Source organism: Molothrus aeneus, chromosome 3, assembly GCF_037042795.1.
Source record: "Molothrus aeneus isolate 106 chromosome 3, BPBGC_Maene_1.0, whole genome shotgun sequence".
Lineage (NCBI taxonomy): Eukaryota > Metazoa > Chordata > Aves > Passeriformes > Icteridae > Molothrus > Molothrus aeneus.
In genome coordinates this window covers 110,840,213-110,853,887 of record NC_089648.1, presented here as the reverse complement: position 1 = coordinate 110,853,887, position 13,675 = coordinate 110,840,213, and the positions used below count along the sequence as shown (strand labels likewise).

The window sequence follows — 13,675 nt, the reverse complement described above, 5'->3', positions numbered from 1 at the left end:
GCCCATGTCCCTTTTCTTCCTGCTCTCTCTCTCTCCTCTCTTTTTCCATGTTCACAGAAAATTTTTAGCATCTGCCATAAAATTGCTGTGCTGGGAATACTGTCATAATTACACGGGAATGCAAGCACCATGTAGGTGCCATAAGCCAGGCTTTTTTTCCTGATATATTTCTTAATTCAGTGTGTTAGTACATGGAAAGTCTATGTTTAAGTGTGAAGCATAATACACCATAAATAAAAAAATAATCACATTCTACTGCTTGCTTGGAGAGGTAAAAAAATAAGTAAACTTTATTTAAAGTTAGAGTGTAATTTTCTGAGTCTCTCACCCAGACCTCACCCTCTGCAACAAGAGGAGGGGATAGCCCACACTTTCCTGAAATATAAGTGGGATTTATCTAATTTAAACAGTCTTCTGTTTCCATGGAGCCAACAAGCACTAAACCCTTGTGAAAATCAGTTTTTATTTGTTAAGTGGCACGGTGGCTTATTACCATTTAATACTTGGGATTCAGTGACAAGTCAGGGACAGGGCGCGTGAAGCGCCACGCAAACAGGGAACACCAGGCTGATTCCTGCCCCCAAGAGCTGTAATTTTCCAGCATCAGCAGTGCTGCTGTCACTGCTCTGGATCCCAATCCTCTGCTGCTTTCAGCAGAGGAACAAAGCAGCTCGACTGGGTGATGGGTGACAAAGCAATTTTCCCTGGAGGAATTAAAGCAGTGGAAAAGGCACCCATGATTTGAGGAATATACAGAATATCGACACCCGAGGACAGCACATTCAGCCGGGATCACTGGAGGAGCAAGGCTGGCTTTTCAGCAGCTGGAATTTTGGAGCACATCAGGGCTCCAAAATTCGGAGCACCTCGGCCACTTGACCTGTGAGGCTGAGCAGCCTGTTTTCCTGCCCCTCACCTTTGACTGCCCTCAGTTCACGCAGGAAAGATGGCAATAAAAACAAAACTGGTCACAAAGAGGCAAAAAAAAAAAAAAAATCAAGCTCGCAGGTGGAGACATTAATTCTGAGGGGAAAATTCCATTGCCATCCATTGTGACACTGAGCAGTGCATTTTTTAGGAACATGTTGGCAGAGGGGTGTGGTGAAAATGAAGAGATGGGCAGTGTAAAACCAGTGGATGTCGTCATCTTTAGTGGTTTCTTACAAAGAAAGAGCTGGGAATTGACATTGGGACCATAATGAGAGAGTAACTAATTAGGCAAACGTGTTTTAAATGGAATTCACACTTTGTTATTGAGCATTTCTGGTTCTTACTGACTTGTACTCTCAAAATATCACAGTTATTTATGGCAAACATCTCTATACTCATTATTCAATGGATTTTCCCCAGGTTATTACAAGATATTTTTGAGGTCATCTGAGATCCTCTCCAGTCCTGACCTCAGTAATTTTACTTACCATTAATAAGATATTTTGTTCATGTAAAAAAAGTTGAAAAATTGACTGCAATCCTGGGACTACCTGCACTCAAGAGGATTTAGTTCACCTTTCAAACACAAAACAGGGAACCTAAAAGCTGAGGTGGGACAGTTTTGTGCCTCCTGTTTCTATCTGAATTTTTAATTTTGAAGAAAACTTGACTCCTAAAACATGATTTTCCCACTCCTCTAGATTGTTTCAAGAGCACCTGGGAATTCTCAATATTGCTGTAAATATCCAACACCTTTATATATATGAATTAAATTCCAGGCCTCAGGAGTATCCACGCAAAACCCAGCTTGATTATAAACTGAATGGAACTGCATCAGTCGTAGGCAATTTTTTGAGAGAATTATCTGACCTTTTTCTCAGACAAGGCATTAGTCTGTTTGCTTATCATCTTCTCTCTATTCAGCCAATAACTCAATTTTTTTCAAAACCCACCCAGATTAATTTTGTAATCAATGTTTCTTGTATAGTCTGGTGGAGGTGTCCCTGCCCATAGCAAGGGGGAGGAATGAGATAAACTTTAAGGTCCCATTCAACCCAAATTATTCTATGATTGTAGGAATTTACACTGTATTACCCCCAAAACCACAGAGGGTATTTCCCACAAGCACTCACACTCTGATCACTTTTTATGTGTTTTTATTGCAAACATAGGTGCAGAAAATTCTCCTGAGAGATTTATGTTATCTGAAATACATTCAGTAAAGAAATACTCTGCAAAGTTGGGATGGTACAGTACACTGGCTAAACACAACACAGGAGAATGCTGTCAAAATTAACAGCCATGGAAAAAAAATAAATATATTTATATCATTGGGGGCTTGAACGAAATAAGCTTAAAAGCTTCTTCTAACCCAAACCAGTCTGTGGTAATTGTACAAATAAAGCACATTACAACATGAAAGGAATGTGTAGCGTGTTTTCTTAAATGTGTCAGAAAAGCCCCTCTAAAACCAGGAGCGTGGACACGCCAGAGGGTGGATGTGACATGGATGAAGACATGAGGTGGAGGCAGTGTGGACTCCATGAGGGTCCCAAAACCTTGGGAACAACGCTGTGGGCAGACTTCAGAGCAAGCAGCGTTCCACAGAGATGCATCCCAGTGTGAAAAACACCAGTTATTTGTTTTTAAAATTTTAAAAGTTTAAAATAAGTAATAAAATGGTTATAAAAGTAATAAAATGGTTATAAAAATAGCAATATAATTAGAGTAATAATAATTTGGACAATTTGAATTAGGACAATATGAGACAATAAAAACAAAGAGTTATGGACGTCTGGGTACCTTTTTCTGGGCAGCACACGCCCGAAAAAGGACACACAATAACAAAGGATTAATGCTTAAAAACAATAACCTATTGCATATTCATACACCTGATACATGATGCATAAATTCCATTCGAACAAAGGATTCTGTCTGGTCATTGTCAACTTCTTCCTCATAATCCTAACGGCGTCATCCTGCCCAAGCAAGGCGGGAAGAAGTTCATTTCTCCTGATAATGGAGCAATAAATTCTCTTTCTCTGAAAGATTTAGGTGTCCTGTGGCTGCTATCTCAGTGTGAGTCCTTTCTTTAGAAAAAAAGTATCCTACATAGCATAGTTTCAACATTTTGTTATAACCTAAAACTATATTTAACACAGTACTTAATAGAATGAATCCAGCATTACTTTCTTACACAACACATATAATATTCATTTGAATATTTGCGAAAAGCCAATAATAAAATACGCATTTTTCACACCAGGAAAGCGGCCCAGCGGACAGAGCCCATGGAAAGGGACATTTCGGGTTAAAGAGTCACTGAGGGTACCTGAGGCGCACCCCTGAGGGCGGCGAGGGGAATTGAATTTCCTTGCCGTGCCGCTCGGTAGGGGGCGCACTCCCCGCCCCTCCCTCCCCGGGGCTCCCTCAGCCCCGCAGCGGGCGATGTTGCCGCGCCACCGCCTCCACCTCCTGCTCTTCCTCCGCACCCTGCACGGCTCTGCCTTCGGCATGGGCGACTGGGCCTCCCGCCTGCCGCAGGCGAGCGAAGCGCTGCCCGGCAGGACCCAGCGCATGACGGTGCCAGGTAAGTGCGAACTGCGATTCCCTTCCTCTCCGTCCCCCGCCGCCGCCTCAGCCGCGCGCCCCTTCCCCGCTCTCCCCGTGCGCATGCGCGGTGCCCCGGCGGCGGGGCGGGGCCGACGCGGCGCGTGCGCGCTGAGGGGCGGGATGGGGGCGTGGGGAGGAACATGGCGGCGGCGGCCGGGGGCGCGTCCCGTGAGGGGGGACGGGGACAGGGGGGTAAATGTGCCTTGGGAAGGGATTCGTGTCGAAGTTCGCTCTCGCAGTGACGTTTCTTGTGTGCCGTAAGAATAGGGATGGACGGGTTGTTGGAGCAGCCAGCGAGCGCGGCTCTTGTTGGCCCAGAGAAGCTGTGGCTGCCCCGTCACTGCAAGTGTTCAAGGCCAGGCTGGACGGGGCTTGGAGCAGCCTGGGATACTGGAAGGTGTCCTTGCCCATGGCAGGGGGATGGAACTGGATGAGGTGTAAGATTTCTTTCCAGCCAAACCATCCTATGATTATTTCCCATAATTTCTCTTGGCTATATATGAATTTTCTCTTTTATTTTTTACTGAAACCAGCAACAGGGTTTTAAGCAGATTTCCTTAGCCCTTACTGTTTTTGTTAAATAATAATACTTAAAAATAAAACAATGACATGCTGTGTATCTTCTGTAGGTGTTGTAGGAAGAAATCTTTCCCTGTGAGGGTGGTGGGGCCCTGGCACAGGTTTTCCCAGGGAAGCTGTGGCTGCCTCAGGATCCCTGAAAGTATCCAAGGCCAGGCTGGACAGGGCTTGGAGCAACCTGGGATAGTGCAAAGTGTCCCTGGTCATAGCAGGGGATGAAATGAGATGAGCTTTAATGTCTCTTCCAACCCAAATAAATTTGTGATTCTGTTTACAAACTGCTTTTAAGTTCTTAATAATTCTTCCTATTGTTTTTCTCCTTTGAGTGGATGTGTGCTGTCACGTAAGCAAACTAGAATTAATGAATTTACTTTCTGACAGTCCTCCTAGGAACTGAAGGTGTTCCAAGATGACAGTCACTGCTGTTCAGGGGGAGTTTTAGTGGCACTGAGGTGCTCTAACACATGTATTGGATAGTTGATATATGAGCTATTTATTGAACAAGGTGTTATTTATATGTATCTTTTTTGCAGGGTCCTATGGGCCCCAACAAAGTATGAGAACTTAGGGCTTAAATTATGCTTAAACACCTTAAAGTGCATAAGTGCTGGTGGAAGAATTATAAATGGATGATGGCATAGGCCCAGTGGTCAAGAGGATAATAAAATCTTGCATATTATAGATACTTAGTAAAAAGCTGAAGGTGGTGGTGAAATGAAAGGTAGCAGGAAGAATGTTATTTCTGCTGTAGAGAAAGTGGACTCAAAGGAGGGGTGCAGAGGTGCAAATACAGCAGTGAACTCCAGAGATGATACCAGGAGTGCCAGAGATGGCACCAACAGTAGCACATTGCCTGGACTGAAGTGGCAGCTTCAGGTTGTTTGTTGAGAAAACAGAAGACACACCAAGCTCATTGTATGCTGAGTAACTGCACAGGTAGAACAAATTTGGGCTGCTGTAGAAAAAGCATCCTGATAAGAGGAAGTTCAATTTTTTAAAATGTTTTTCTGTGGCTGAATGTGGTATTATGTATTTAACAGCAGCATGGGCCTCCAGAGAACTGTCAGTGTTAAGATGTAAATTGCTCAGAAAAGAATAGCAATTAAAATTTAGGCTGATGATCAACTCAAGGCTGATTGACCTTGCAGACCCTTGCCATGTTAATAATGTTGTTTGTGAGTCAGGAACCAGAACTGGACCTGGTATTCCAGGTGAATTCTCACCAGTACAGCACAGAAGAGAGGGATTTTTCTTTTCTCTGCTGTCCAGAGTCACAGTTTGCTTTCTCTGTGAAAATGTGCACCGTGAGCTCATTTAGCCTGGCATCCAGCAGAACCACAGCTCCTTCCCAGCAGCTCTGAGATCATCCTGCTCTTGCTGTTGACCTCCCTGAGGTTTCTGTTGGTTCAGACCTGGAGTTGTTCCAGATCTCCTCTGCTGTTTGCTGTGTCTGCTCTGGCTGTGTGTTTAATGCTGCCCTCAGATCTGCTGAGCGTTGTTTCCTGTCACATCACTCACTTTGCTGTTTCAGCTATCCAATGATTCTGGCCCCACATCAGCCCCTGGGGTCACCTGCTGCCCACCAGACATGCAGGTATTGATCCCTGCCTTTGGAGCCTGCTGCTCCTGCCCATTTTTGACATGCAGGCTGTTCCTCCAGCCAGGACTTTGTCAGCTTCCACAGCAAATGCTGGGAGAGAGGGTGTCAGAACCCTGCTGAAGTCAACATGTGCTACAGCCACTGCTCTGCAGAGCCATCATTTCAGCCTGAAAGGGCAGCTCAGCTGGACAAGCATGATTTGGCTTTGGTGAATGTTGGTTATTCCTGATTACCTTCTTGTTCCCTGATTGGAAATAGGGAAGGGGGCATTCTCCATGACATCTCCTGGGACTGAGCTGAAGCTGAGCATCCTATACCCCCTCAGTTCTGTTTTTCCCTTTCTTAAAAGCAGTTGTTACTGTAGCCCAGTTCTCATCATCAGAGATCCCCAATCTCTGTGGTTTTTCATTATTTCTGATCCATCTGATTTTTCATTATTTCTGATGGCCTCACCAGCAAACTTGGCCTCCCAGCTCTGGGAAAACTCCATAGGGCTCCTTGGATTTAAACACATTTAGCTTCTTTAAGTAACCACAACCCATTTTTCCTCTCATTGTTTGGTGCTTTTCTTTCTGATTGTACCAGCCTGGAGAGGTTTTGGAGCAGTTGTTGTTTCTGGAGACTTGTGCAAAAGAGGTTTTGAGTACTTCAGTCTTTTCTGTACACACTTCCAGGCTGTCTCCTGGATGCATCAGTGCACCTTGACTCTTTCTGAGCTTCCTTTTACTCCGGTAATTTTCGCAAATTCATTTCTTATTGCCATTTGTGTCCCCAGCTAGGCTGAACTCCAGCTTTGGCCTCACTGATTTTGTGTCTAAATGCTGAGGTGGTGCTTTTCTTTGCCTCCTTTGTTATTTGTTTTTGGTCTCTGTATTTTAATCCATTAAGCAGCTCTGTGTTTCTGATGAAGTTCCCACTTTTTCCACATGATGTTTTGTTTCTTAACTCTCTTAGAAAGTTTTTTTTTTTCCAAATTCAGACCACCTTGAAGAGTCTTCTCCCTCTGGCAGCCTCCCAGGGGCTTCTGCCTCTCAGGGGCTGCAGCTCCAATCTCTGCTCTCTGTGACCAAGGCCCAGGGAACAGCTGGGGTTGTGTCAGGTTTAGGTTGGATATCAGGGAAAGGTTCTTCCCCCAGAGGATGTCAGGCACTGGAACAGCTCCCCAGGGAATTGTGATGTTCCGAAGGCTGTCAGAGCTCCAGGAGCATTTGGACAATGCTCTCAGGATTGTTGGTGTGTCCTGAGCAGGGTCAGGAGTTGGACTCAGTGATTCTTTCCAGCTCAGGAGAGTCTGTTATTCTGTGATAATTCCCTATATAAGCCAGAGTTCTGCAAGTAGAAAATGCTAACTCTGTGTCCCTTTCCAGCCTTCTTTGGATCCCCATCTCCACTGTCTTCTGGCTACATACAAGACTGTTTCCCTCTGGAGCCCTGTGCTCCAAGGAGTTATGTTTCAGAAGAGTGCAGCTCCTTTCTGTGCTAGGAAGGATTATTCCTACATCCTGCATAACCTGTTCTGATCCCTGCTCCAGCTGTGTGTGCTGTGCCAGTCTCTGATTCTTGTCACATCAGAGGTCTGTGACCACACCTGGACATCCAGGTGAGCCAAGCTCTGCTTTAGGGTGCAGACACTTGAGGAAAAGTTCTTCCAGAGCTTTCCGGACCTGCAGTGTCCATCCTCTTCACCTTCAGTGGTGCTAGCAGCTTTTACTTTCCTAGGTGAAGAGCTGCAGAACATTCAGCTCCTTGTGTCTTGGAGATCCCATTGATTCCCTGCTCCTCGTCCTGATGGGATAAAAACATCCTTGGAGCTCCTTCTTTGTGCTGCAGCAGCTCCATCTGCCACAGCAAAGCTCCCAAAAGTGCTGCTGCCACTGTTGAGATCCCTGTGGAGGAGCACCAGGCTCTTCTCAGAGTTCATCTGGAGGGAGGTTGAAGTTCCAGAGATGTTAGTGCACACTGAGGATCTCAGAAAATCATGCAGTTAGACGTGGATAAACTGCTCTGCATTAGTTGAAAGGAGTAGAGACATTAGGAAACATCACTTACTTTTTTTGTAAGCAGGTTGAGTTTATCAGGTCTTGTACAAATTTCATAATCTGGGAATTAAAATTTGTTGTGCAGTTTTCTTTCCTTGCAATAGAGCATCTGCTTTCATTTCTTTAAATTACTTCTTTCATATCCTTGTATAATGGTGCAATAAGATGTTGTGCTTTATAGTAAAAACACACATTATTTATTGCTCCTACCTTTCCAGTATAACTCTACTTTTCAGAGTTGATTTTAGTTTGATTGCTGCTGAAACATGGCTGTGTTTTCTGAGTATGTGAGGATTTATTGCTTACACTATTTAATGAACTATTTTATTTTATGATAGTGGTAGGAGCAGTAGTCAAGGAGCCTATGAATGTAGACATTGAGTAATATATATATATATATATATATATATATATATATACACACACACACACACATGCATATAGAGGTTTTTTCTGCTAAATATCCTGAGGTAGCAATGTTTAATAAATTAAAAGAATTTTTTTCCAATGACCAGTGTCAGAGAATTTCTTACACATCTGTAGTGATTTGACTTTTTTGAGGCAGAGAAAGTCCAGCTCATGGGTAGAGAGCCTTAGGATTGTCTAAACCCATTAGGCTTCTTAGCTTTATAGCTAAAGATTAATAGAGCAGTAATTACAAATGTGAAGGAGGTCATGGTGAATTTTAGTCTGACCTGTGTAAAAAAAAAGCGCAGCATTGCCATGAATTAATTCTTGCTTGAATCAGGTCACGCTCTTTAAAGAAAACATTGATTAAAAATGTCATTTGACAGAGGATCCACATGCTCTCCCTGTTAGTCTTTTTTTTACCATTCTTAAGACACTGAACAGAAATTATTGTGATCAAACCAGTGGTCTGTGGTTTGGTTGGTACTTCCGTGGTCTGGTACTTCCACTCACTATTAAACTATGTCCTCAAAATAAGGAATAAAATGAAAAATATCCATGTTCATTTCCTTTACTGATTAAAAGAATTTGTAATAATGAGCAAATACAAAAATTTTTCAGACATTAATTCAGTATCACTGTATTTTAGGTCTAAAATAAAGATTCCTGAGATCATACCTCAGGACAAAACCTCAGAATAAAATTCATCTTACGGTTTAGGAGGATTTGTTTCTTCAAAATTCCCACCACTTTATTTATGTGGTACAATTCTACATAATGAATTAATTGTCAATTTTTATTGAGATTCTATGAAATATGGGCCAAAAAATGTGAGATTTGACTTCCATTGCAGTTCAGTGGAGTGTGTTGGGTAACAATGTCATATGTGGTTTAGCACTTTGCAAATTGCAATTTACCTTTCTAACTCAGAAGAGTTAATTACTTATTTCTTCATTCTAGGAGGCAGTTTTTGCCTCAAACACACTCAAGCCATCAATTTCCATAAATTATTAAATTTCATTACAATTTTGTTATTGAAAGCATAATGCACAGCAGAGAAAACGCCTCACCCCAGTGATTGTTTATTATCTGAAAAGACTTCTCAAATTTGTGGTTACAACTCCTTTACAGGTACATGCAGGATGAATTTCCTTGGAAATCCTGCCTATCATGGCTTTTTTCAGTTCTCTTAATTTTTTTTGTACGCTTTGTCAGGTAATTATATTCACACACTAAACACCTAATTTTCAAGCCAACTGTACAGCTGTAAATATTGTGCTCTTGTTGGAAAAAAAGTAATTGCTTTTAAGCCCCCCGTTGCATTTTACATTTTGGAAGGTGCTGCAAGGAGAAGCAAAGATTTACGTCAATATAAAGAGATTTTTTTTTTTTTTTTGCTGTTGTTTGCATGTGCTTTTTTGCTCTTGGCAGCTGGAAAACAACAACCCAGAGGAAGTTAACAGGCACAGAGGATGCTGGAGAGATGGAAAGCATACAGGAAATATATTTACAGAGCTGCACATCCAGCTGCCAAATGCTGCTTTTGAGGTGGAATAACCATGACGGAATCACCCTGTGCTTACTTATCACCTCTCACTACATCCCAAGAGAAAGGGTGACATCATTCATCACTAAACCCCTCAAAAATACAACAAAAAAAGCGGAGAAAAAAAAAATCTGTTGTTTGAGGCCCTGGCGTTCCTGGAGCTCTGCTTAGCATGCGGCTCACAGCCGGAGGGGTGCGGAGGAAGCGCTCCCGGGGCTTCTCCTGGCAACAGCCCGGGTTGCTGGGAGACAGCAGCGCCTAAATGGGGAGAAACTTCACCCAACTGGCAGCCTCGTGCATCCAAATGAGCCTTGCTGGAGGCTTCTCGTGCTCATGTTGTAATTTCCCTCTCCGAAATGAAAAGGGAATGCAGAGGATCTTTACCTAGAGGGTTGTGTGTGGATGCTGCTCTGAGGGGATCAGAGTTGGGTAATAAAAGGGGATAATTATTCCTGGGTGAAGGTGGTTGTGGTACGCAGGGTTCAGGAGCTTCTCAGTGCTGCTGTTTTGAAAAGGGATGTAAATGTCTGAATTTGCCAGATTTGGGGTGTTAAACCTATCAGTTATGAGAGTTAAACACAAGGTTATATTTACTCAGGTTATTTTTCCTGACTAGAGAATATTGTATCTGATTTTGTTTGAGTCCTAGTGTAAGAGCTGAAATGAGGGATGCGGGACTCCAGGCAGCTCTCCAAAATGCAGTTTATTCTCTCTAAGAGGCTACAGCAGGCCAGGGTGGTGGGCAACAGAGCCTACACCTACAGCTGTCAGCTCCAGCTGCAGGCAGGCCTGGAGACCCTTTGGTTTTGGTTACATTGCATTCTGTACTTTGCTTAGCATCTTAATACAGTAGAGCCAATCTATACCTTAACTATTATCTATAGCCTATCATAACTACTATAATTCATGTTACTATTCTCCAATCACTAAAAGTTAGTATATTACAGTTTAAGCTAGAAGTTGTTATTCAGTTTCCTTGCAGTGGAAAATTCTGAGACCTTTCTTTCTACTTGCAACATTAGCTGACTTGTTTGCCTGTGCTCTCTTTCTGCTTGGTAAAAACATCTTGTTTGAGGTGGGTTTATGTTTTGCTCTAAGTCATAAAAACCCCTTCTAACTAACATAACTTTTGCCTTCTTGGTTATCCAGGATCAGCAATTCTTTTCTTCTATATCAAAATTTGCTTCCATCTCTATTCCTTCGTTAGACTCTGCATTTTAAAATCTTTCTGCTAAAGATACATATCTGTGAGACTTTCTTGTGAAACTTTCATCCTTCCCAACACCCTAGGATACATTTGGCTGCTTTGGCTGATTGTGTCCATTTATCTTTAGTGCAGGAATAACCCTGCACTACACATTTATGTAACGTTGTGCCCTGGATGCCACATGTTCCTCCATAATTAAGTGAATGAATATCCAAGGTACAAACATGGAATTAGGTTTCCCACTGCTTCTCTTTCTACAGCAGGTAGGAGAGTGTGGGGCAAACTTTCCATTGCAGCGGGAACAGGGTGGGACAGAGCACTGGAAGGGGCTGGGTGGTGCTGCAGGAATACCCAGAGTTTGGCTGTCACAGGTAGAACAGGCACTGGTGTGTTTGGTTCATCAAAAGACATTTAAATCAGGGAAATAGTGCCCAAAAATGCTGTTTTCTTCCACTGGCTGCAGGAGGGTCCAGTGACCAGCTCACATGGAGGTGTCTGTGTGATAACCAGCCACATACAGGGCCCTGGCTTTGCTGTATTAATGACCTGTCCATGTCGATGATATTCAGTATAAAACCTTTAATTTTTTTAAAATTTATTTATTACCCAGAGTCAAAAGCTATATTTTGATTTAACTCTCTACACCAAATACCAGTTCACAGAATCAAAGTTTTTTCCTTTACTTTCTTTAATTTTCCTGGTTCATGCTTGTATAAAGTATTGCTGATAATGAAGGAATTTCCAAAGTCAGGTTATCCAAATGAGAGTGAAGTTGTTTACACATGGAGCTGCACAGGTGCAGCATCTTTAGTTCCTTCAGAAGACGCAAGGAGTAAATAATAAAACTTCTCACTTTAATTGATTTGAGAGAAGATAAGTGCAGAATAGCCCTTAAGGCAGATTTAAGGTAGCTTGAATATTTCAGGTACTAATTCCTGTGTCTTAGTCCTTCTCTGTTTCTTTGATGTACAATACTTCCTTTTGAATTTTTTCAGCTTTAAAAGCTTCTCTGGTTTAATTAATGTCTTCCTGTCAAATTTATACCTTCAAATTACAGTGGTGTACATTGCCTTAACTTCAGGTTTATGTACTTTTTATTTAATTTATTTTTACTTTGCAATCATTGAATTATTTGGCTTATAATTTATTGTGTGATAGGCATTGCTTTATCCTTCCATGCTTATCTTTTAATTATTATGTATGGAATTTCTGTGATATGGATACATTTGATTATTGCACTTATTTTGTTGCAAATTTTTATGATACGTATGAAACTTGCATTTAAATTTCCAGTACAATTAAATAATGCACATAAATAAGCCCTTAGTACAAATCAGATAAATAAAACCCATCACAATCCAGGGTCGATTATTGCAGTTTCTTATGTATTGCTTGTAGTTAATTCCTGTTGCATATAAGGCAAAATTGGAATAAGTGGATATTGTATGGGTCTTTATTTTGAAGATAAGATATTATTTTCTGTTGAAAAATGTGGCCAGGTAGATGATACCTGTATTTTTACTGTAGTTTGGGCTTGATTGCTCAGGAATTTGACTTTCTAGGAGCCTCCAGAGATGCTTTAAGGAATGCCCACATTTTAGGAATGGCTGAGAAGCAGAACTCCAGTGGCAATGAATTTTTTTTCCTCAATATGAAACAGAAATCCCTCATCTTGAGAAAATTTGTTTAGGCTTTAGGACTCTGGTGGTAGAGATTTGTTGCCTGAGCCTCTGGCTCAAAACTTTTAGGAACCCAGTGAGGAATGACAGGTGTTGTGCAAGGGACAGACACTGGAAGTGTCTTCGTGTTTCTGACATTGTCCGTCACCGTTTACAGGCTTGGAAATACACTTTTTGGTTCATCAAACATTCAAGTCCTCAAAATTTCATCCCAGAACTCCTAAAATGGGAGCAGGAATTGAGGGAGTCTGGCATTGATGACTTAACAGGCTGAGGGAGGAGAGGGATGACTCCAGACAGCTCCTGGTGGGACTGGCAGGGACTGGTACCTGTGTATGGCAGAATGGGATCACAGGATGATCCAGGTTGGAAGGGACTTCAGGAGATCATTGAGATTGGGAGCAGTAGATTGGCAGCTGATCTGCTTCTCTTGGAGAGAAAATGTTTGCTATCATCTGCTCCTCCTAAATGCTGAGTTTACATTTTAAAAAATGGCAAAATTCCAAGTCAGGCAATCAGTGGCTGATTTAGCAAACTGCAATAAGATTTCATCTAAGATCATCAGATCAAAATAAATGCACCAGAGATAACATGACAATATATAGGGTCTATGTGGACTATTTATATTTCTTCCTTTTTTTGTTTATGTTCTTCCTTAAGGATTCTCCTTCTTACCTAAACAGGGATATGTAAACCTCCTTCTGCACTTACTGAGCTTGTCCTGGGGAGCAGCAGAGATAAAATCTCATGCTGAAGAGGTTGCACTCAGACAACTTCTAATAAAATAGGCTTCTCACAGAATAGTCATGCTTCATTTCAGTAGGACCTTGAGTGACAATTTTCTGAGTTACCATCCAGAAAGGGAACAGGAAAGGGAACAAATGAGCAGGCAAACCAAATGTAGAGGGCGGATTCTTAAACAGAATGTCCTAATATGTTCTAATACGTCTTTATGTGAAGAAGAAAAATACTCATAAGATGATCTAGAGATAACTTTACAGTTGGTCCATAAGATATTAATTTCAGAAAGTCAAAACTTAGAGAAAAGCCTTTTTTAAAAACAATTTTAGGATG

The 13,675-nt window shown here is 41.9% G+C and overlaps 1 protein-coding gene across 1 annotated transcript in view; it reads left to right on the top strand.

Annotated features, from left to right (window-relative positions):
- Positions 1-3,346: 3,346 nt before the first annotated feature.
- Positions 3,347-13,675, top strand: part of MSRA (methionine sulfoxide reductase A) — a 237,750-nt gene continuing 227,421 nt past the window's right edge. The window contains exon 1 of the mRNA XM_066547616.1: positions 3,347-3,520. Within this exon, the coding sequence (XP_066403713.1) occupies positions 3,379-3,520 (142 nt within the window). The 5' untranslated portion in view covers positions 3,347-3,378. The remainder of the gene's footprint in view (positions 3,521-13,675) is intronic.